Source organism: Peromyscus californicus, unplaced genomic scaffold (assembly GCF_007827085.1).
Source record: "Peromyscus californicus insignis strain IS unplaced genomic scaffold, ASM782708v3 Scaffold_15__1_contigs__length_86483966, whole genome shotgun sequence".
In the NCBI taxonomy this organism is placed as follows: Eukaryota; Metazoa; Chordata; class Mammalia; order Rodentia; family Cricetidae; genus Peromyscus; species Peromyscus californicus.
The window spans coordinates 2557410-2582097 of NW_026294447.1; the positions used below are offsets into that span (position 1 = coordinate 2557410).

At 38.8% G+C, this 24688-nt stretch overlaps 1 protein-coding gene across 2 annotated transcripts in view; it reads left to right on the forward strand.

Moving 5' to 3' along the window:
• Positions 1-24688, forward strand: part of Sypl1 (synaptophysin like 1) — a 35029-nt gene that overhangs the window by 4320 nt on the left and 6021 nt on the right. The window contains exons 2-4 of one of the 2 annotated variants that reach the window (XM_052738296.1): positions 6355-6473; positions 8724-8931; positions 23002-23187. In XM_052738296.1, the coding sequence (XP_052594256.1) occupies positions 6355-6473; positions 8724-8931; positions 23002-23187 (513 nt within the window). The remainder of the gene's footprint in view (positions 1-6354; positions 6474-8723; positions 8932-23001; positions 23188-24688) is intronic. The other variant, XM_052738297.1, reaches the window with a different exon arrangement.

A 24688-nucleotide genomic window follows, 5' to 3' on the forward strand; every position in this document is an offset into this window, starting at 1 on the left:
TAGGAGATAGAATTGTGACTCTGGCTGTAGGATAGATAATTTACTGAAAATATCAGGCGTGCCCAAGTTTTTTCTACTTGAACTTTTATCAGTGAAAAAATTTTTGCACAAAGCCCCCTATGCATCTGTAATTTGTGTGTACATTTTAATGTTAGTACCTTAAAGCCTGTTGTATATTTAGAGTAAATTTACATTTATATGTTTTGTTTTCTTTAGCTTGATTTTTGAGATAAATCTATTTTTTTAAAATCTATTTTGTTTTTGTTACATAACAAAATACACAAGGGAAATGCTAGTGGTAGAGTTAATACGGAGTGGATTAATGTCTGTAGCAGTCCAGGAGAATAATAGGTTCTGCTACAGTGAATTAAGTAGAAGCTTTAAAAATAAAATGAGAATGGAGGCATTCTCAGAGGAATATGTACACAGCTAAGGCATAAACACTAGTGTGTTTAAAAAACAGTACAATGTGACAATCATAACAGTACCTGGCAGAGAATATAGTTCAGCTAAATCTAGAAAGAAAAAGTTGTGGCTGCATTAGCCATGCCATTTATGCCAAATTTGGCAAGTGTTTTGTTTTGTTTCTTAAATACAGACCTGAAGAGCAGTGGACTCCTTTTAAACCAGGTTACATGATCAGATTGCTATTTCAGGTTAGTCTGGTGTCATTACTAAAGTAACTTTGTCCAAACAAATAATACAGAGCAGACAAAAACATACAAGTTACAGAGTAATTTAATGTTGTATTAGCCATAAAGGTGAAATTAATTTTTTACTTAACTCTATATCGTCTTTTTTCTTTTTGTTTTTTGAGATAATCTTGTGACCTTGATGTTCCTATATAGCCAAGGATGACCTTGGACTTTCTGAACCACCCTTCACTCAGAATGTTAGAATTACAGGCATGCATCACTACATCCAGTTTATGCAGTACTGGGGATTAAACCCAGGATTTAGTGCATGCTGGGCAAACTCCCTTAACAACTGTGCTGGCTGATCTTATGTCAACTTGCCACACAAACTAGAGTTATCTGAAAGAAGGGAACCTCAGTTGAGAAAATGCCTCCATAGGATCTGGCTGTAAGGCATTTTCTTAATTAGCGATTGATGGTGGAGAGCCCAGCCCTTTGGATCGTGCCATCCCTGTGCTGTTGGTCCTCGGTTCTATAAGAAAGCAGGCTGGCAAGCCATGGGAAGCAAGCCGGTAAGCAGCACTCCTCCAGGACCTCTGCATCAGCTCCTTGCCTCCAGAATCGTGCCCTGTTAGAGTTCCTGTCCTGACTTCCTTTGATGATGAACAGTGATGTGGAAGTATAAGCTGAATAAATCCTTTCTTCCCCAACTTGCTTTTTTGGTCGTGGTATTTTGCTGAAGTAATAGAAACTCGAACTAAGACAACTACATTCCCAGCCCCAGTTTATATATGTTTATATTAAATCTTTGAAATCTATAGTATATTTTACACTTACAGCATATCACAATTTAGATGGCAGCATTCATGGTTCAGCAACCATCAGTGTCTGAGGGCTATTTTATCAGCTGCTGTAGCTTTGGAGCCCACACAATAGAAGATGTGTGATGATTGGAATGAAATTAGAAACAGGAAAAGTTTGTTGAGTGAATCCAGTGAAAACCAGTAAGGGCTTAAACAGAGAGAGTGGTAGATGTGATACAAGCAGCTTTTAGAAAATGGTTCCAGACTGGATATGCTGGTGCAAGTCAAAACACAGGAAGTTGGAGACATAGAGTTATGTTAGTTGAAGGACAGCCTTTTTTCTTTGAAAACTTTTTTTAAAGTTTTCATATTCTGTATAATCTTACGCAACCTGATTTTTTTTTAATTCAGCATTAGGTTTCTGCATCTCCTCTATATTGATGTGGCAAGCTATAGTTCTTGTATCTTTTTTCTTTATTTTATTTTATTTTTTAAGAATGAGGGGTTGGAGAGATGGCTCCGCTGTTAAGGGCACTTGCTCTTGTAAAGGACCCAGGTTTGATTCCCAGCACCCATGTGGCAGCTCACAACCATCCATGATTCCAGTTCCAGGGGACCCATCACCCTCTTCTGACCTTTGAGGGCACCAGGCACTCACGTGGTACACAGACACATACAAGCAAAACTTTTGACACATGCACACAAATCTTTTAAAAAAATGGTTTGAGGGCACTGTAAGAGGGCAGGGAGCAGGGCAGTAACTAGAGTATCCCTTTTGATATGTAACTTTGTATTGTAAGAATATACGATTACAATCAATGTTCCTATTGCTTTTCCCTCCCCGCTTTGATAAAGCGTTGCTGTGAACATTGTTAGAGAAGTCTCAGTACACGAGGAACGGTTTCCTCTTAGATCTGTGGACTAGTGGGTCCTTTGAGACATTTTTATTACAAGCATTTCACTTACTTTGTAGCTTGCTTTATATTCAAAAGTTGATTTTTGATTTTAAAGTTCTATAGTTGAAATTAACTATCTTTTATGTTTAGTGCTTTTTTAAAGAGTCTTAAATTCTTCTAATGGTCACAGATTTTCTTTTTTAAAAGCTTTTTCATGTAAGTTGCAGCTCATTTGAACCATGTATTGATTAGCCTTTTACTAGTTATCTGTTACTGTACAGTAAACTGCCCCAGCTTAGCAACTTACAACAGCAGATACTTATTATTTTTCTATGTGGAAGGAATTGGAGGGTTTGGGTTCAGGACTTCTGAGGTTCTTGTCAGTTATTCGCCATGGTTGTACTAATCTCAGCCTCTGACTCACTCGTGACTGCTGGCCTCCATGGTTCCATTTCCAAACTCGGTCGTGTGGTTTTAGTTAGACCTTGGTCCCATGTCCTTTAAGTCTCTAAAATGTGCCTGAGGGGGTTGAGGGTATGGTGGTAGAACACAGCATAGCATGCTCAAGGTCTTGAGTTCAGTCCCTAGCATGTGGCATAGAAGACACACATACTGGATATAGTGGCTCATGCCTGTGTTTCCAGCACTCAAGGAGGATCACCATGAGCTCCAGGACACCCTGGGCTACATGTATGAGACCCTTTGTCAAAACAAAAGCACAAAAGTTGTCTGAATAGTCTGAGGATCCTTCCAACATAGCAGTGAGCTTCTTGAAGTAATGAGAAAGTTCAAGAGAATACAAAAAAGAAAAATAAATTGGAGGTGGGAAGGTTGTTTACTTGTTTTAGGTAAAGTCTTATCTATCTCTGCTGGCCAAGAACTCACTGTGTAGCCAAAGGTGTCCTTCAGTTTATAATCCTCCTTCCTCTACCTCCCAAGTGATGGGATCCCAGGTATGACCATCTTATTCAGTGTTGGGGATCAAGCCCAGGGTTTTTTGCATGGTAGGCAAGCAAGCTACCAGTTGAGCTGTATCCACAGGCCAGAAATAGCCGTCCTATACAGTGTAGTCTTAAAAGGAACCTGTTTCTTCTGCTATACTCAGTACTCCGTATAGATCAAATTCAAGGGAAATTAAGTCTTCCTCTTGATGGAAGTTGTGCCAAAGTATCTGGATATACCTTATGGTCACCACAGTCCTTGCACAGTGATGTGCAGTGGCAACTCTGTCAGTTAAAAATTTGCCAGACTCCAGTCTGTTTCTGGCCTCTTTAGTTTGATCTATTGGTTCAGTTTGTTTACATCATTTTTCTTTTTTTCTAACCTTAAATGTGAGTTTACTCCCAAGTTTCAGTTCTTGCTTTTCTCCCACTCAATGTATTCATGTATTTTTATTCTAAGAGAATATCCATATGCCTTGGTACCTATGGAATCTTAACAGAAGATCTCAAACTGTATGTAGACATTACGTCAGGCTCTTCATATCTGATATATATATATATATATATATATATATATATATATATTTCTTCTTTGGAGAAACCTTCAATTATTATTATGATACTATCATGAGAAACAATGTCGAGTGTGTTAGTTTTCCATTGTTTAATATAATTGAGAGTAATCCACCTAAAACAAGAAACTGTTTTAGATTTATGGTTTCCATGGTTTTGGTCCATGGTTGGCTGGCTCGGTTCCTTTTGGGCCTGTGGTAAATAGTACATGGTTTAACAACTCTGCTTCAGGACAACCCAGAAGCAGAAAGAGATAAGGCCAGGTTCCCAATATTTCTTTGAAAAGAATGACTTTTCTTTCAGTAAGACCCACTTCCTAAAGGTTCTACTACTTCCTCATCATGCTGTAGGCTGGCAGATTGTCCTGGTGTCTAGGGAACACTCAGCTAGACTGTAGTATCCCGTATTTAACACTATAGGCTTTGATAGGAATTGTACACAGAAATGTTTCTACTGCTTGATGTGTGTAGCTATCAGCAGAGAGACCCACATCTCTTTAGTTTTCTATTCTAGGGAAGGACGGACAATAAGTGTGATTGTAACACAAATCTTAAAAGGTCTTAATAAAAAAAAAAACTGGAGCCAGATATTGGGGTGAATGCTGAAAAATCAGAGAAACAGTACAAGCTACAGCCAATCTCACCTCGCCAACTCCTCAGCCGATCATGTTTCCACAAATCCTCAGACTGAAAGCCTCTTAAGTCCTCACCTCTGAGGGTCTCAGTTGAACTGCTGCTAAAAAACCTCTAACTCCTGGTCCTCACGCTCTATATACCTTTCTGCTTCCTGCCATCACTTCCTGGAATTAAAAGCGTGTGTTCTTCCCAAGCAAAGCCGTGAGATCTCAAGTGCTGGGATTAAAGGTGTGTGCCACCACCCTTGGCTCTGTTTCCAGTGTGGCTTTGAACTCACAGAGATCCAGATGGATCTCTGCCTTTGAGTGATAGGATTAAAGGTGTGTACCACCATGCCTGACCTCTATGTCTAAATTTGGTGGCTGGCTCTGTCCTCTGATCCCCAGATAAGTTTTATTGGAGCGCACAAATAAAATATCACATGTGGTACCTTAGGCAATCTTACATGTGAGGAAGAAGACATAAAACAGTATACAGAGAGTTAGTATTAGAGGAGGGCAGCAAAGGTTACATGTGGGAGTGAACATGTGTTACAGGCAAAGGGACTAGCCATTGAAGACCCTGAAGGAGTTGTCTAATGACTAGACAGCAGATATGCAATATGTAGGAAGTTAAGGGAAAGGAACAAATAGCAACATATGAGAGTTAAAGATATAAGGGAAGTAAAGCATATTCAAGAACTCAGGAGCTGTTTGAGGGCTTTGAGCAGAGGGAATCTATTCTGCCTTATATTTGTGTTTAAACTGCAGAGGCTGTTATATAAGTAGTGCACTGAAGTTGTGGCAAAGAAGGAATCAGGAATCAAGGCTGTTGTGCAGAATCCAGCCAAGATGTGATGTGATAGTCATTTAGATTAGAGGTGGTGATAAGTAGATTGCACATGTATTTTGAAGATAAGAGCTATTGACATTTACGGAATTACTGAATTTTCAAATATGATAGCACCCAAAACTAAGTATTTTTGTGGTGAAAAAAATTTAGGAGACAAAAAGAAATTAAATCTTGTATCTTGTGTTGCACCGAGAGATGACCACTATTAAAAATTTTCATGTATAACTTCTGGGTTTTACCCTCTTTGTATGTAAATGTGGATACACATATAGTGTATTATATGAACAAATTCTGTATGTATTGAGCATGTTGCTGTGTTATTAAGTGATCTCCAATATTTTATCTGTTAAAAGCTTATTATTCTGTTATATAAATGAATTCTAGTTTGTGTGACTCTCTAACAATACTTAGGATGCTTCTGGGTTTTTCTGTTATAAATAGAATTTAAGGAAGCATATGCATAGTTGAGAAAAAAATTGAATTGCTTTTTGAAACCCAGAAATACATGAAAGTGAGGTTTCACAAGTTCATAAAGTAGAAAAGAATCTCTTCCTTTATAACCTCTTGTTTTCAACAGTTCACTGATTACTTGAGCCCCAAACAAAAACACCTTCCATTTACTCCTGTTTAAAATTTTTGATAGGGAAAAATGAGTCTTATTTGCATTTCTTTGCTTTTTGTTTTTGTTTGTTTTTAAGACAGGGTCTTTATTACCTCTGGCTGTCCTGGAATTCTCTGAGTCTATGTAGACCAGGCTGGCCTTGAATTCAAAGCAATCTACCTGCCTCTGCCACCATGCCCAGCAAGTCTTCTCTGAATTTCATACTGTATGGGCTAGTGTGTTTTATATTATACTTGGGAAAATAGAATCACATTTGTTGACATTTGCACATTTTTTAATGTTTTTAGTATATGACTAGTAATTTCTAGAATACTGGTGAGCCAGCTTTTAATGATCAGTGTACTTAGGTTTTAACAGCCTTGGTTCAGGTTGCAGTAATGCTTCTCTCTTCTCTGTTTTTTGGTCTCATTTTGTGTAGTTTGCTTCCATCTTTGCTTTTGCCACCTGCGGCGGGTTTAAGGGCACAACAGAAATTCAAGTGAGTTGTCCTAAAGGCGACAATAGGACGGTTACAGCTGCTTTTGGTTATCCATTCAGGTGAGTGGGGTGGTGTGTTAATTATTTAACAACTGGTTAACTTCACATTTAGTCACTAGGGTTTCTACCTGGTCGGACTCAGTGGCAGAAGCCTGTACTCTGAGCAGTCACAGCACTTGCAGGAATATGTGTCAAGACGGCTGGTCTGGGGAGCAGAGCCTGCCTCGGCTCTCATATGCGTGCACTTAGACATATTTTCCAGCATCTATTCATGGAAGGTGTAGAATAGTTTAGATTTGCATCTTCACTTGCGACTTTTACTCAGCCTATGGTACAGACCAATGCCTGTCTGTAAACCTTTTCTGGTCTCTAATGAGGGAAATATACAAAGGGGAATATATTTATTACTTCCTAGCTGCTGAGACCAAATACCTGACAGAAAAAAGACAGGGAAGAATTGCTTTGGTCCACAGTTTCAGGAAGCTGTACCACGGTAAGTTGGCTTTATGAACTTGGGCAGAAAATCATGGTAGTGAAAATTTGTGGCAAAGGTGGTTCTTCATCTCATGGTGAAGCAAGTATGTCCCCAAATGTTTTCCTCTAACAAAGCCCCTTGCTAAAGTTTCCAGAACCTGCTATAATAATGTCACCAGGGAGCCATGCATTCATTTGGTGAGTTTATAAGAGACATTTCATATTAAAATCATAACAGAGAGGCCAGGTGTGCTGTCACATGCCTTTAACCTCAGCACTCAGGAGGCAAACACAGATGGGTCTCAATGAGTTTGAAGACTGCCTTGGTCTACATAACAAGTTCCAGGATAGCCAAGGGAATAGAGAGAGAGAGAGACCCTGGAGAGAGGGGGGGTGGGGGGGGAGAGATATTGATCAAATGATAGAAAGCAAACATTTAGAAACTTAGAGTCCTATGGCATTGTCTTGACATTCTGTCCTATCACAGTAGATCAGATACGGGGAAGTGGAGACTGTTCTATTAGTGAGCCACTTTACTACCAAGGAGCACACTTAGTTTCTCAAGATACACATTTCTCATGTTTCTGCATTACTGAACTCATAGTGTTTTATGTCATTTCCAGACATATATAAAGTATACTTGTTTCTTAAGTATAAAACCATATTATTTTACTTTTAAAGGAAAATAAACAGTAGCAGGTCTCTTCTGTGCGACTTCAGTTTCCACTGAAAAGTCTATTGTGAATATCTATGTCTAAGATATGAATCTTCTGCTTAGCTTTGCTTTAGTTGGCGTCTTAGAGACTCAATTTTCTAACCAATACATTGGAAATAAAATACTTTAAGGATGTTTTGATAGTTAAAAACTTTTTTTGAGGCAAGATTTCACTACGTAGCCCTGGTTGGTCAGGAACTTGCTAGCCCAAGAACTCGTAGAGATCTGCCTTTCTCTGTTTCCTGAGTGCTAGAACTAAAGGCCTGCACTACTACACTCTGCAAATAAAATATTACGTTAGAGATCCATATATCCTGAGAGCTTGCTAATCACCAAAGCCTTTCTATCTCTTACCCGTTCATTTTGTTACAGTAACCATCATCTTTAATGATAATTGATTTTCTAATTTACAAATGGGTAAATGTAAGGCCATGTAAATTTTCCTTTAGCAGCTCATTAATCAAGGGCTGAAATATGAATCTTGAGGCTGAAGAGATGGCTCAGCAGTTAAGAACACTGGCTGCTCTTTCCGAGGACCTTCGTTCAGTTCCCAGCACCAACACATGGCTCACAATTGTCTGAACTCTGGTTCCAGAGGATCTGATGCCCTCCTCTGGCCTCTGCAGGTGTGACGCACACAGGTGGTGCACAGACATTGATGCAGGCAAAACATCCATACACATAAAATATAAATTAAAACCAGGTCTCCGGGTTGGTTGGAAATATCTTTTTAAAAAAGGAAGAAGAAAAATATCATTGTAATTGTTTCTCCTAAAACTAGTGACACACACCTCTGCCTCCTAGAATAGAAATGTGAGTTGTAAAAGACTTTTTTATAATCTCTTCTAATATTATACATTTTTATTGCAGGAAGATAGTGTCTAAATGTTAGAACTGTTTGACTCCATTTATATTCAGTCTGCCATAAACCTATTACTGAATAAATTTATGGTTATATGTAGTATGAAATTTTTGGTTTAGCTCAGTATTTGAATCTTTTCTAAAAAGAAAATATTTTTAGTGTATTTGGAGAATATATTTTGAAATGTCAGTATTTTGCTTAAGTATTTCTCTGTTAAGAGTCCAGTGATTCCTGTATTTATTTAAGTCTTTTTTAATAGGTTGAATCAGGCATCGTTCCACTCACCCCCGAATGTCAACGTGTGTGATGTGAAATGGGAGAACCATGTCCTCATAGGTGACTACTCCTCCTCCGCACAGTTCTATGTCACGTTCGCCGTCTTTATGTTCCTGTACTGCATTGCGGCCCTTGTGCTCTATGTAGGCTACACGAACCTCTACCGGGACAGTCGCAAACTCTCCATGATTGTAAGTAATCAGCTTATGTCTCTACAGAAGTAATGTGGACAAGTATAAGCTAAGTTACGTTTAAAGGTAAATAGAGGATTACCCACATAAGTGTGTTTGACATGAGGAGAGCTTTCTTCAGTTATTAAGTTTAATCCAATTTTCATAGCCTGTTTATAATTCAGAGAGAGTTGGTTTTGGTTTTATAAACCTGGAAAACTTTCGAATATTTGATTAAATCATTAAGTTTTAAGTAGCTAAAGGTTAAGAGTTTAAGAAATTAGTTTCTTAGCCGGGGGTGGTGGAGCACACTTTTAATCCCAGCACTCAGAAGGCAGAGGCAGGCGAATCTCTGTGAGTTCGAGGCCAGCCTGAGCTACAGAGTGAGTTCCAGGAAAGGTGCCAAAGCTACACAGAGAAACCCTGTCTCGAAAAAAACAAACAAAAAAAGAAATTACTATCTCTAATTTGAAGAATTGCAGATTGTACTAGTCAGATCTTTACTTCTCACCTCTTTCTCTTTCCTCAAAATTCCTCTTATGCCACTATCATTTTTTAGCGAGCTTAATTTTCTTTATCGGCAAAGTGTGGCCCAAAGATCAAATCTGAATTTTTTAAATAAAATAATGTTTAGCTCCACCTTATGCATTGTATACGACTACTTTTATGCTTAACTCTGACTCAGATAATTTTTATTCATCATCACTGGGATCAGCAAGTTACATTTGATCCTTTGAGATGCCAACAAAGGATTTGGATTTGAAAACTTGATACCTTTCTTAGAGCTTCTGAGTCTTCTGATCTAGAAATCACATAATCTTTGAGGTTAAGGGAGTAGCCTGTCCTTCCTGGATTTATCAGTGGCAAGTCCAGAGATAAGCCATGGTTTTATGTTAGACCTCCACTATAAAGGAATAGCTTTAAAGTCAGTGGTAGTGTGCAGGTTCTTGTGATGCTAGACATTTGTACCTATGAGAAGAAGCACTGAAGTCTTTGAAGAAGTTGTGAATTTACTTAAAGAGAAAGCTGCTTTAATATGAAGGAATTATTAAGATAAGTTATACTTACCAATTTATTTTTAATTTTTGCTGCTTGGATCATAGGAATGTAAATGGTAAGTAAAGAACAAAATAGTTTTATATCATGCATATTTACTATTTCTTTTGTCTGGAAAAGTATAAGAAAGCTAGTTGTTTTCATAAAATGTTTCTGGCTATTAACATTTTAAAGTGTTTATTCATTACAAATTAAGAATCTATAGCTTTGGACATTTCAGGCTTTGCCTTAAAAGTGACTAGATTGGTCATACTGGTAATATTTTTATTTTTTGTTTGTTTGTTTTGTTTTGTTTTTCGAGACAGGGTTTCTCTGTGTAGTCCTGGCTGTCCTGGAACTTGCTCTTTAGACAAGGCTAACCTCGAACTCAAAGAAATCCACCTGCCTCTGCTTCCCAAAAAAAAATCTTTTTTTTTTTTTTTTTTTTTTGCATTTTGTCATTATGCCAACAAATTCCTTTTTACTAAATAAAACAATGAGCCCTTTCTTGGATTTTATCTAATAATTTAAAAATTATTGCACTTAAGTCAGTATTTAAGGTCTAGTTGTAAAGAGCTTTCTTTGTGATAAAACTAAAACAATCTAGTTGTATATCATTTAGGGAGTCAGAATATTTTTCTGTATTAGAATGATGTTATTGGGCTTACAGATATTTCAGAGTTGGTTTCATCAATGGTTTTTGCTAGTATAAAGCAGGATGAGTACTTTTTTGTTTTGCTGTTTTTGAGACAGGCCTCATGTAGCATAGGCTGATCTGCTAACTAGCCAAAGATAAACTTGAACCTTCTGAACCTCTTGAACCTTCTACCTCTGCAGTGCTGGGAATACAGGTCTATACTACCATGCCCAGCAAAATGGATGCTTTTTTTTTTTTCCATTTTTATTTATTTATTTTTCTATTATCAGCTTGATACAGTATAAATTCTTATCCTAGTAGTGAAATGTTTCATTGAGGCTTGCCCAGTAATTGAGTAAAGCCAAAACTTATTATAAGCCACAGTCATCCTAGGGTTCCCCTGCTATATAGCCTCCCTAGTTCTGTGGGTTGCAGTCTGATTGTTCTTTACTTTATATCTAGTATCCACTTATGAGTGAGTACATACCATGTTTGTCCTTCTGGGTTTGGGTTACCTCACTCAGGATGATATTTTCTAGTTCCATCCATGCTTCTTATGTATAAAAGTAAAACTCAGTAGCTGGAGAGATGGCTCAGCAGTTAAGAGCACATACTGTTCTTCTGGAAGGCCTGAGTTCAGTTCCCAGCACCCATGTTAGAATGCACATAACTCTCCATAACTCCAGCTCCAGCGGGATCCATTACCTTCTAATAGCCTCCCTGACCCTCCCTAGACACACACACACACACACACACACACACACACACACACACACACACACAATTTAAAATAAAAAAAGCTTTTTTTTTACATTTTATTTTATTTAAAAATTCTTTTTCATTTTACATACCAACCACAGTTCCTCCTCCCTCCCCTTCTCTTAATTCACCACCACCACCCACCCCACCATGCCTCATCTACTCCTCATAGGGGGTAAGGCCTCCTTTGGATAGTTAGTCAACACAGCCTGGCATATCAAATTGGGACAGGACCAAGCTCCTCCCCGCTGGATCAAGGCTAAGCAGGGCATCCCACCATAGGGAATGAGTTCTAAAAAGCCAGTTCATGTACCCGGGATAAGTCCTGGTCCTTCTGCCAGGGGCCCCACAAACAGATCAAGCTACACAACTGTCACTCACATTCAGAGGGCCTAGTTTGGTCTCATGCAAGCATCCCAGCTGTCAGCCCAGAGTCTGTGAGCTCCTACTAGCTTGGGTCAACTGTCTCTATGGTTTTCCCTGCCCCGCCTGCAGGGCTTCAACTGGTTCTCGACCACCCTAAGGACGGAATGATAGGGACAGGAGATACAAGGGAAATACACCAAGTCTAGATTCTGATCAAGGTGCAACGTTATTTTTCTCCAGGAGGGTTTATATAGTTCCTGCAGGGTGGGGGGAGCAAGAAGCTGTCATCTGCATAAGGTGGGGCAAGCTAACAGGATGTTTGTATACGATGTTTACAGGGTGAAAGGGTCAAGGGCTCTGCCTCAATGTCCTGTTGCTAGGCAACCTGACTGTAAGATGATCTAGTTCCCTGTCTTATGGGGGTCTGTATTTTTCCACTAACTAGAGATTCTATCCTTGTCCCTGACATTTCCCCATCATGATCTTGACACCCCCCCCCACACACACACACACACACACACCTTGCTCCTATAATCCTTCCTCCCTCTCTTCAACTGAACTCCAGGAGCTTGGTCAAGGGTCTCTGCATCTGCTTCCATCAGTCACTGGATATAGGTTCTAGATGACAACTAGGGTAGACACCAATCTGAGTGCAGGGGAAGGCTAGTTCAGGCATCCTCTCCACCATTGCTAAGTCTTGGCTGGGGTCATCCTTGAGGGTTTCTGGGGATTTCCTTAGAACCAGATTCCTCCCTAACACCCAATGGCTCCCTCTGTCCAGATATCTCTTTCATTACTCTCCTTCTCCGTCCCTCCCCCAACTTGGCCATCTCGATCCCTCATGTTCCCACCCCTCTCCATCCCCTCCCCACTACCCTTCCTCCCAGTTTACCCAGGAGGACTTAGCCATTTCCACTTCCTGGGGCGATCAAAGCATGACCCTCTTAGGGTCCTTCTCTTTACCCAGCTTCTCTGGGGCTGTGGGTTGTAGCCTGGTTATCCTTTGCTTTGTGTCTAATATCCATTTACGAGTGAGTACATACCATGTTTGTCTTTCTGGGTCTGGGTTACCTCACTCAGGATGATTTTTTTTCTAGTTCCATCCATTTGCCTTCAGATTTCCTGGTGTCCTTGTTTTTAACAGCTGAGTAATACTCCATTGTGTAAATGTACCACATTTACTTTATTCATTTATTGATTGAGGAGCATCTAGATTATTTCCAGCTTCTGGCGATTACAAATAATGCTGCTATGAACATAGTTGAGCATGTGTCCTTGTGGTATGGTTGAGCATCTTTTGGGTATATGCCCAAGAGTGGTATTGCTGGGTCTTGAGGTAGGTTGATTCCCAATTTTCTAAAAAATCACTATAATGATTTCCAGAGTGGCTGTACAAGATTGCACTCCCACCAGCAGTGGAGGAGTGTTCCCCTTTCTCCACATCCTCTCCAACATAAAGTGTCATCAATATTTTTGATCTTAGCCATTCTGACAAGTATAAGATGGAATCTCAGAGTCATTTTGATTTGCATCTCCCTGATGACTAAGGATGTTGAACACTTCCTTAAATGTCTTTTGGCCATTTGAGATTCTTCTGTTGAGAATTCTCTGTTTAGATCTGTACCCCATTTTTTAATTGGATTATTTAGTATTTTGATATCTAGTTTCTTGAATTCTTTATATATTTTGGAGATCAGCCTTCTGTCAGATGTGGGGTTCGTAAAGATCTTTTCTCATTCTGTAGGCTGCCATTTTGTCCCATTGACTGTATCCTTTTGCCTTACAAAAGCTTCTCAGTTTCAGGAGGTCCCATTTATTAACTGTTGTTCTCAGTGACTGTGCTACTGGTGTTATATTTTGGAAGTGGTCTCCTGTGCCAATGCGTTCAAGACTACTTCCCACTTTCTCTTCTGTCAGGTTCAGTGTAACTGGATTTATGTTGAGGTCTTTGATCCACTTGGACTTAAGTTTTGTGCATGGTGACAAATATGGATCTATTTTCAGTCTTCTACATGTTGACATCCAGTTATGCCAGCACCATTTGTTGAAGATGCTTTCTTTTTTCCATTGTACAATTTTGGATTCTTTGTCAAAAATCAGGTGTTCTAGGTGTGTGGATCAATGTCAGGGTCTTCAATTCGATTCCATTGATCCATGTGTCTGATTTTATGCCAATACAAAGCTGTTTTTACTATAGCTCTATAGTAGAGCTTGCAGTCAGGGATGGTGATGCCTCCGGAAGTTCCCTTATTGTATAGGATTGTTTTAGCATATGAAGTTGAGTATTGTTCTTTCCAGGTCTGTGAAGAATTGTGTTGGGATTTTGATGGAGATTGCATTGAGATTGCTTTTGGTAAGATTGCCATTTTTACTATGTTGATCCTACCTATCCAAGAGCATGGGTGATCTTTCCATTTCCTGGGATTTTTTTTCAAAAACAAAAACTTAAAGTTCTTGTCATACGGGTCTTTCGCCTGTTTGATTAGAGTTACCCCCAAGATATTTTATGTTATTTGTAGCTGTTATAAAGGGTGATGTTTCTCTGATTTCTTTCTCAGCCTGTTTATCATTTGCATATAGGAGGGCTACTGATTTTTTTTTTTTTTTGAGTTAATCTTGTATCCTGCCACATTACTGAAGATGTTTATCAGCTGTAGGAGTTTCCTGGTGGAATTTTTGGGGTCACTTGTGTATACTATCATATCATCTGCAAATAGTGAAAGTTTGACTTCTTCCTTTCCAATTTGTATCCCTTTGATCTCCTTTTGTTGTCTTACTGCTCTAGCTAGAACTTTGAGTACTTACTATATTGAATAGATATGGAGAGAGTGGACAGCCTTGTCTTGTTCCTGATTTTAGTGGAATCGCTTTGAGTTTCTCTTCATTTAGTTTAGTGTTGGCTGTTGGCTTGCTATATATGGCCTTTATTATGTTTAGGTATGTTCCTTGTATCCCTGATGTCTCTAAGACCTTTATCATGAAGGGGTGTTGGATTTTGTCAAAGGCTTTTTCAGCATCTAATGAGATGATCATGTGGGTTTTTTTTTTTCTTTCAGTTTGTTTATATGGTAGGTTACATTGACAGATTTTCGAATGTTGAACCATCTCAGCATCTCTAGGATGAAGCCTACTTAATCATGGTAGATTTTTTTTTTTTTTTTGGAGGGGGAGATGTGTTTTTGGATTTGGTTTCCCAATATTTTATTGAATATTTTTGCACCATTGTTCTTGAGAGTGATTGGTCTGTAATTCTCTTTCTTAGTTGCTTCTTTGTGTGGTTTGGTTATCAGTGTATTTGTAGCCTCGTAAAAAGAGTTTGGCAATGTTCCTTCTGTTTCTATTGTGTAGAACAATTTGTGGAGTATTGGTATTAGCTCTTTGAAATTCTGGTAGAATTCTGTGCTGAAACCATTTGGCCCTGGGCTTTTTTTGGTTGAGAGACTTTTTTTTTTTTTTTTTTGGTTTTTCAAGACAGGGTTTCTCTGTGTAGCTTTGCGCCTCTCCTGGAACTCACTTGGTAGCCCAGGCTGGGTTGAGAGACTTTTAATGACTGTCTATTTCCTTAGGGGTTTTTAGGTCTATTTAAATTGTTTATCTGATCATGATTTAATTTTGGTATGTGGTGCCTCTCCAGAAAAGTGTTCATTTCTTTTAGATTTCCAGTTTTGTGGAGTATAAGTTTTTGAAGTGTGACCTAATGAATCTCTGGATTTCTTCAGTGTCTGTTGTTATGTCCCCTTTTTTGTTTCTGATTATGTTAATTTGGATATCTCTCGCCTTTTGGCTAGTTTGTGTAAGGGTTTGTCTATCTTCTTGATATTCTCAAAGAACCAACTCTTTGCTTCACTAATTCTTTGTATTGTTCTCTTTGTTTCTATTTTATTGATTTCAGCCCTCAATTTGATTATTTCTTGTTGTCTACTCTTCCTGGGTGACGTTCCTTCTTTTTGTTCTAGAGCTTTCAGGTGTGCTGTTAAGTCACTTGTGTGAGATTTCTCCAAATTCTTTATGTAGGCACATAGTGCTATGAATTTTCCTCTTAGCACTGCTTTCATAGTGTCCCATAAGTTTAGGTACGTTGTGCATTCATTTTCATTGAATTCTAGGAAGTCTTTAATTTTTTTCTTTATTTCTTCCTTGACCCAGTGATGATTTAGATGAGCATTGTTCAGTTTCCATGAGTTTGTAGGCTTTCTGCAATTTGTGTTGTTGTTGAATTCTAACTTTAAGCCATGGTGATCTGATAAGATACAGGGGGTTATTCCAATTTTTTGTATCTGTTGAGGTTTGCTTTTTGACCGAGTATGTGGTCGATTTTAGGGAAGGTCCCATGAGGTGCTGAGAAAAAGGTATATTCTTTTGTGTTTGGATGAAATGTTCTGTAGATATCTGTTAAGTCCATTGAGTTATAACATGTGGTATTTCTCTGTTAAGTTTCTGTCTGGCAGACCTGTCCATTGGTGAGACTGGGGTGTTGAAGTCTCCCACTGTTAGGGTGCAGGGGTTTGATGTGTGATTAGTAAAGATTCTTTTACAGATGTAGGTGCCCTTGTATTTGGGGCATAAATGTTCAGAATTGAGACTTATCTTGATGGATTTTTCCTGTGATGAATATGAAATGTCCTTCTCCATCTCTTTTGATTAATTTTAGTTTGAAGTGTATTTTGTTAGATATTAGGATAGCTATACCATCTCTTGTTTCTTAGGTCCATTTGATTGGAAAATCTTTTCCCAACCCTTTACTCTGAGATGATGTCTGTTTTTGAGGTTGAGGTGTGTTTCTTTTTTTTTTGGTTTTTTCGAGACAGGGTTTCTCTGTGTAGCTTTGCGCCTTTCCTGGAACTCACTTGGTAGTCCAGGCTGGCCTCGAACTCACAGAGATCCGCCTGCCTCTGCCTCCCGAGTGCTGGGATTAAAGGCGTGCACCACCACCGCCTGGCGAGGTGTGTTTCTTGTATGCAGCAGAAGGATGGATACTGTTTTCATACCCATTATGTTAGCCTGTGTCTTTTTATAGGTGAGTCCATTGATACTAAGAGATATTAATGACCAGTGGTTGATAATTCCTGTTATTTTTGGTTTTGGTGGTGTGGGTGGTAGTGTGTGTGTGTGTGTGTGTGTGTGTGTGTGTGTGTGTGTGTGTGTGTTTTCTCTTCTTTGGGATTTGCTGGTGTGAGGTTTATCTATTACCTGTATTTTTGTGGGTGCAGCTAACTTTCTTGAGTTGGAGTTTTTTTTTCTAGTACTTTCTATAGGGCTGGAATTGTGGGTATGTATTGTTTAAATCTGGTTTTGTCATGGAATATCTTGTTTTCTCTGTCTATGGTGATTGAAACTTTTGCTGGGTATTGTAATCTGGGCTGGCATCTGTGGTCTCTTAGTGTCTGCAGAAAGTCTGTCCAGGACTTTCTGGCTTTCAGAGTTTCCATTGAGAAGTCAGGTGTAATTCTAATAGGTCTGCCTTTGTATGTTACTTGGCCTTTTTCCTTTGCTGCTATTTATATTCTTTATTTGTTCTGTATGTTTAGTGGTTTGATTATTATGTGGTGAGGGGCTTTTCTTTTCTTTTTTTTTTTTTTCTTCTTTGATCCAGTCTATTTTGTGTTCTATAAGCTTCTTGTCTTTTCATAAGCATGTCCTTCTTTAGGTTGGGAAAGTTTTCTTCTGTGATTTTGTTGAATATATTTTCTGTGCCTTTGAGCTGGAATTCTCCTTCTTCTATTACTATTATTCTTAGATTTGATCTATTATCGTGTCCCAGATTTTCTGGATGTTTTGTGTTAAAAAATTTGCTGGATTTAACATTTTCATTGATCGATGAATCTATTTCCTCATCATATACTTAATGCCTGAGAGTCTCTCTTCCATGTCTTGTGTTCTGTTGGCTATGCTTGCATCTGTAGTTTCTCTTCATTTACTCAGATTTTCCTTTTCCAGAATTCCCTCAGTTTATGTTTTCTTTATTGCCTATATTTCAATTTTCAGGTCTTGAACTGCTTCCTTCACTTGTTTGATCCCCCCCCCCCCCTTGGCTTTCTGTACAGGATTTATTGACTTCTTCTAATTGTTGGTCTTTTCCTCCATTTCTTAAAGGGAATTTTTCATTTCCCCTTTATGACCTCTATCATCTTCATAAAGTTATTATTAAGGTCGTTTTCCTTTGCTTCATCTGTGTTGGGATGTTCAGGTCTTGCTGTTGTAGAACCACTAGTTTCTGGTGGTGCCATATTGCTCCTTATGTTTTTAGTGTATTCTTACACTGTCATCTAGCTATTTCTTCCTCCAATTTGTACAGGTGGAGCTTGTGACTCCAGGAGTCCCTCTTCCCGTCGTTACAGGTGGGGCCTGTAGCTCTGGTGGTTGCTGGTGCCATGCTGTATGAGATGGTTGGCAAGGGGTGGGGAGGATGCTGCTGCCAGTATCTAAGACTGGGATGTGTGAGGGTACTGTGCCTCTGGAGGCCTAGGGTCTAGATAGCTGGGCTGTCCAGGTGGGGCCTTGGGGACCCACCCCTTATTCCCAGTCAGTGGAAGTGGGGCCTGTGTAATAAAAGTAAATTTTTCCCAGCACTCGGGAGGCAGAGCCAGGCAGATCTCTGTGAGTTCGAGGCCAGCCTGGGCTACCAAGTGAGTTCCAGGAAAAGACGCAAAGCTACACAGAGAAACCCTGTCTCGAAAAACCAAAAAAAAAAAAGTAAATTTTTATATACTCAAATTTTAAATGTTAAATTGACTTTTAGGTGCTATTGATTAATAATAAGTTTGTTGATTAGTATTATTCTGAATTCTGCACTAAAGGATTTTAAGTATTTCAGTTTCAGATTTTTGAGTCTAAGTTTTCTTTTTTAATATAGTACTTTTTGTATTAAATAGCAGATTTAATGGTACAACAAATCAGGAATATCAAGAATAAAACACAGAAAAAAAAAGATTTCCCAATTCTAAAGTCTTTCACGAATCATATTTTAACTTACTGGTGGCAGGCCTCTAGGTTGAACGATTCACTTAGACTGCTATATGACCAGAGTCTAGGAGGATGAGTTTAATTTGTAGGGACCACAGTAACCTCTCACTTTTCTTCCACCATAGTTTATTTTCTGTACCATGTTTAGGGAAGTTCCTACTTTTGAAATATGTGGCTGTTACGTTAATCTAGTTATCAGCAAATCAGATTTAAAGAGCATAACCAGTGGGCTGGGAAGATGCCTCAGTTGGTAAAGTACTTGCTATGCAGGCGTTGTGGATCTGAGTTCACATAGAAGTACAAATATGTAACCCCAGGACTAGCGGTGTGGAGTTCACTGGCCAGGCTGTCTAGCCAAATGAGTGAGCTCCAGGCCCAATGAAAAACCCTGTCTCAGAAAATAGAGAATAGCTGTGGAATACACCTGACACTCAGTTCTGGCCTCCACACACGTTACACACAGCATTTATATACACATACACAAAATTAAGCAAGACCAGAAGAAAAACTGATGTTTTAGCCAAGAATTCAAAAGGAAGAAAATAACTGAAAATTAAGATATTTGACATATTTTGGTCAAAGCTCTAACTTTAACCTTGAGGGAATTTTTTAGTGGCATTTTATCAGGTTTCTGAAGACAAGAAGTTTTTAGGAAATGTCTGTTTGCAGCAAAAGTAGAGCAGAGGAGAGGAGTAAAGAGGGGAGTGTTCCCCAGTGCAGAGTGTCAGCTACAGTGTTTCTTTTCTCTGATGAACACGGTTTAGTTTCAGTGGACAAGAGGAAGTAGAGAGCTCAAATGCAAATACCATGCTTGTGTAATTAACCCTTGGTTTTGTCCTCTAAGCACAAATATTTATTCACTGTATGACTAAAAGGTGGCTGGTAAGATAATTAAAATCTTTTAAAAATTTTAACATTTTTTTTTTGTGGGTGTATGTGTGAGTATACGTGTGTGCACATGCAGTGGTGCCCATGTGGAGGTCAGAGGACAGCTTGTGTGAGTGTTCTCCTTCCACTTGGTGGGTCCCTGCATCTAACTCAGGTTGTCAGCCTTGCTGACAAGCACCTTTATCTGTTAAGCCATCTCTCTGGTCCAAGATAATTAAAATGTAATTTCATTATTTTTTTTTTTTTTTTTTTTTTAAGAATTCTTCCATGATAAGCCTTAGAACTCAATTCTGAGTTTGGAGTAACTGGTTTTGGGTTAGCTTTGCTGTTAACATACACTAGCTGATGCCTTGTAGTGCTTAGAGTCACACCTAAGCTTAGTAGTGCTTAGAGGCACACCAAAGCCTTGTAGTGCTTAGAGGCACATGTAGTGCCATTCCCATTTAGTTCATGAATTCACAGGAAGACCAGATAAGGTGAGACTTAAAATAAACTTCACATTACACAGATTCATACTCACAGTGTCTTTGTAACCAGTCCAGTGGATACTTTTTAGTTCCCCAACAGGAAAGATTGGGTAAGGAGATTTTTCTTCTTTTTTTCTCTGTTACTTCTGTAAGAAAATATTCAGAACATTAAAACCTTCCTGTTTATTTTTTGGGAATGTAATAATTAACAGAATTTAATAGAAAACTACTCAAGTTCAAAAGATACTGTTTCTTTTTGTTAATAAAATGAACATTGTTTTTATAATTTTTGTAGTATTTTTTTATTTTTTGAAATTATAATTACATCATTTCCCCTCTTCCCTTTCCTACCTCCAACCCTTCCCATGTATCCCCCCTTACTCTCTCTCAAATTCATGGCTTCTTTTTCTTTGTTATTATATTTTTTTCCCTAAATATATGAATAGAACTTGCTCAGTTCATATGATGCTACTTGTATGTGGATGATTTCAGGACTGACCACTTGGTATTGGATAACCAATCAGGGGCCTCTTTATTGGAAAGACTATTTCTCCTACTCTGAGCATTCCTTCGTTGTCTGTAGTTCTCTGTCTAGGCTTGAGACCTCTTCAGCTCTCTTCCTTACATAATAGCATGTCTACTGGTGTTGTCCTTGTTCAAATCTTTAGGCAGCCATGTTGATGAGGTTTCATGGGCATAGTTTCTCTGACATTTATAGGAGGCATGATCTCACAGCAAATCTCCTGTCCTCTGGCTCTTAGATTCTTTCTGTCTCCTCTTCTGCAAGATCCCTGAGCCTTGGATGCAGGAGCTGTATTATAGACGTATTGGCTGTGGTTTTCTGTGATGGTCTCTGTGTGTTGTAAAGAAAAGTTTCTTTATCTGTGGATATAGAGGTAGATATTTAGAATGTAGTTAGGAATTATGCTGGTTTATTTAGCAAAGTGGCAGTTGTAGGTTTCCTTCAAGATCCATGATTTCTCTAGCTCTGGGTAGTTGGCTTGGCTTCCAGTACCAGGCATGATTTCCCTCTTGTTGAGGAGGCCTAACATCCAATTAAATAGCTGTTGGTTTCTGCCACAGTGCGCATGCCATGCTGGTCATTGTGATTCATAGGCATCATAGCTGAATAAGACCATTGGTTGTTTCCTCCCTTGGAAGTTCGCATGGTGCCTTCTGGTACCATGAAAGCTAGTCCTCAGGGAGGAAACTCTCGGTTCAGATCTAGCTCAGGTCCTCTGGGTTCTGTGTCAGAAATGCACAGTATCTTCAGCAATAGGAACTTACCTTGCATCTCTAGGGGGCAAGCAACAGCAACAGCAATAGCTTGTAATGTTGGGGGTCTCTTGGACAACTCTAGGCCTGGTGTTAGGGTTTCTGTTAGCAAGTCTATGTATGGCTTTTGGATCTTGAGGAGAACATTGTTGACCTAGATAGGAAATTTTCATTTAAACTGTATATATTATGTGTGTGTTTGTGTGTGTGTATACACACACACTTACGTATTATATATAATTATATGTATTATATGTAATTTTATATAGTTAGAGAATATGGTTTTTACATTTTTACATGTATAGGTATTTTGTCTGCATATATGTCTGTGCACCACATGCATGTAGGGCCCACAGAGACCTGAAGAGGGTGTCAGATCCTCAGAAACTGGAATTACAGGAAGTTATGAACCACCATATGGGTGCTGGGAATTGAACTTGGGTCCTCTGGAAGAACAGCCAGTGTTCTTAACCGTTGAGCCATTTCTCTAGCCCCTAATGAACATTCTTACAATTCAGTCATGAACCTTAAAAGACTTGGTTGTGTTGTCTTCTTTTTTCTTGTTTTTAACCACTTCATTAATCCATCTCTTGGACAATTATTTTTAACAAGACTGAGAATTTTATCTGAACATAGAAGCAAGTAAGAGGATAGGGAGTTTATATTGTATGTGCAAGGGATTATAACTTAGAATATAAGTGACTCGAGTGAAGTGAGGGGCAGTTAAAAAGAAAAAAATGGTAGGGTTGGTTTATAGGTCTAAGCTGGATCAAAGACTTTTGTAGTTGGGATGAAAAAACACCTGGTCTGGTGGTGTACACCTTTAATCCCAACACTTTAATTCTCAGGAAGCAGAGGCAGGTGGATCTCTGTGAGTTCAAGGCCAGCCTGGTCAATACATCCAGTTCCAGGCCAGCCAATGCTACATTGTAAGACTGTCTCAAAAAGAAAAACAGAACTAAAATTATGGAGAAATGCACTTGTTGTTGACAACAGGGTGAAGTATGAGTCTCAGAATACATGGCTAAGATTATGGTAACATCTTGGGAAGCTGCCTTTTTGTGTAATAAAAAGTGGACTTCAGAGCTAGAGAGACGGCTCAGGGGATGAAGCACTTAGGAAAGCCAGAGGATCCGAGTCACGTCTCCAGCGCATGTACAGTTTGGGCATGGGCATAAGTGTCTGCAGTTTCAGTGTTACATACAGAGATGATAGGTAGCTCTTGGCTTGCTGGCTGGACAGCCTGTCTGAAATTGTGAGCCTCAGCTTCGGTGAGGGACCCTGTCTCAAACAATAGAGAAGACACTTGACCTACTTCTTGTTCTCCATGTATACATGTAGGCATGCACACATATACCAAAGTTAAAACTTTTTTTTTTAAAGGAACACGCAGCCATTCTTGCAAGAAGACAAAAATATTGCTTTGAGTTCAAGACTAGCAAAACCCTGCCTCAAAAATAAATAAGATTTAAGTTGTAAACTTCTGAGGAGATGATTAAGTCTTACTGTGTCTCCGGCATGGTGTTAGAAACAGTAAACACTAATGGTGATTAGACTGAATGACCTTTTATATAAAGTACATTGTGAGGACCATTTCTTGATACCATGGGATTAAATGTAATCCTTATTTCTTTATTGCTTATAGGAAATGTGCCTCTTTTAAATTCATTGCTTACTAACTGGTGCTTGTTTTTGCTCTAGGACTTTATTGTTACTCTTGTGGCCACTTTTCTGTGGTTGGTGAGTTCCTCAGCCTGGGCTAAAGCTCTTACAGATATTAAAATAGCTACTGGACACAATATTATTAAGGAACTTGATCCTTGTCTGTCAAAAGTGTTGTGTCAATTTGTTTCCGTGACTAGTATGGGATCCCTAAATGTATCCGTGGTAAGTATCTGATGCTTGCACAGTTTCATTTACTAGAACAACATTTAAGAAAGTAACTTTCAATAATCTCTGTGTGAGTAAATTGATTCTTATTTTACTAAGCTACTTGGGTTCTAATTCGGATACACACACACACACACACACACACACACACACATTTATTTATTTATTTATTTATTTATTTATTTATTTATTTATTTATTTATTGATTGAAAGTATTACCTGTTGAAGACTAAAAGACACTAATAATGGTAACTTGTATTGAAAAGATGTGCTAACCATTGTGCTATAGTATCTGTGAAGTTACTCAGCCATTCTGAGAGGAATATGAGAAGCAGCGTTGTTAACTTTGTTGTACAGCTAAGAAACATATGTGTTACAGTCCTCTGGAGAGATACAACTTTTGAACCAGATCTGACTTTGTGCCTGTTCTCTTACATTTGCTTTACTTGGAGTATATAAAACGAACACTTTTTTTTTTTTTTTTTTTTTTTGGTTTTTCGAGACAGGGTTTCTCTGTGTAGCTTTGCGCCTTTCCTGGGACTCACTTGGTAGCCCAGGCTGGCCTCGAACTCACAGAGATCCGCCTGCCTCTGCCTCCCGAGTGCTGGGATTAAAGGCGTGCGCCACCACCGCCCGGCTAAACGAACACTTTTAAGAGTTTCTTAAATCTGTAAAATTTAACATAGGTGATTCATTATATTCATCAATTTCATCAAATTGAAGTTGATTGTCAGTAACATTGAATATATTCTATTTTGGAACACTTTTTCCAGAAAATGCTTTTCCATAAGAGGAAGTCAATATTGCTTCATAAAGCAGTTTGCCCACATTCTTGATAATAACTCTGTAACGTAAACGTCAATACTTACAGTTTGTATTGATAGGTAGTGCTGTGAGTGGGACAATTTCATAAAAATTTTGTGTGCACTTACACAAAACGGTAAAGCATTTGCTTTTTAGTTAGGTAGTTCCTCAGCTTCTTGCCCCACTCTTACTTCCTAAGTCACCCTCACTGATCACTGAAGGGCTTTGTTAAATAAGGTAGGGAGGCTCATCAGTCCTGTGTGTGTGCGGGAAGAAAACTCCTGTGTGTTGATGAGTGCAGGGTCGGAAGTAGAATTCTGGCTGCAGCTGTTGGAAGAGCAGAGGGCGGTCAGAAGAGAGAATGGAAGAAAAGTGAAAACCTTAAGAGACGCAGACTCGGCTTCCTGCTGAGCCTTGTCACCCTGGAATACCAAAGTCTAAATTCAGAGTAATAAAAGGGAGTTACTGCTTTTCTCAAATGTAATCCTATGTGCAGAAGTAAAAAGTTTTCATTTTTGTTGTTTTATGTTACAGATTTAGAGTATTAGCATGTTGAATATAGTAAGTTATTATACACCAGGCAGACCGGCACATGCCTTTAATCCTAGCACTTGGGAGTCAGAGGCAGGAGAATCTCTGTGAGCTCGAGGCCAGCCTGGGCTACAGATGAGTTCCAGGAAAGGTCCCAAAGCTA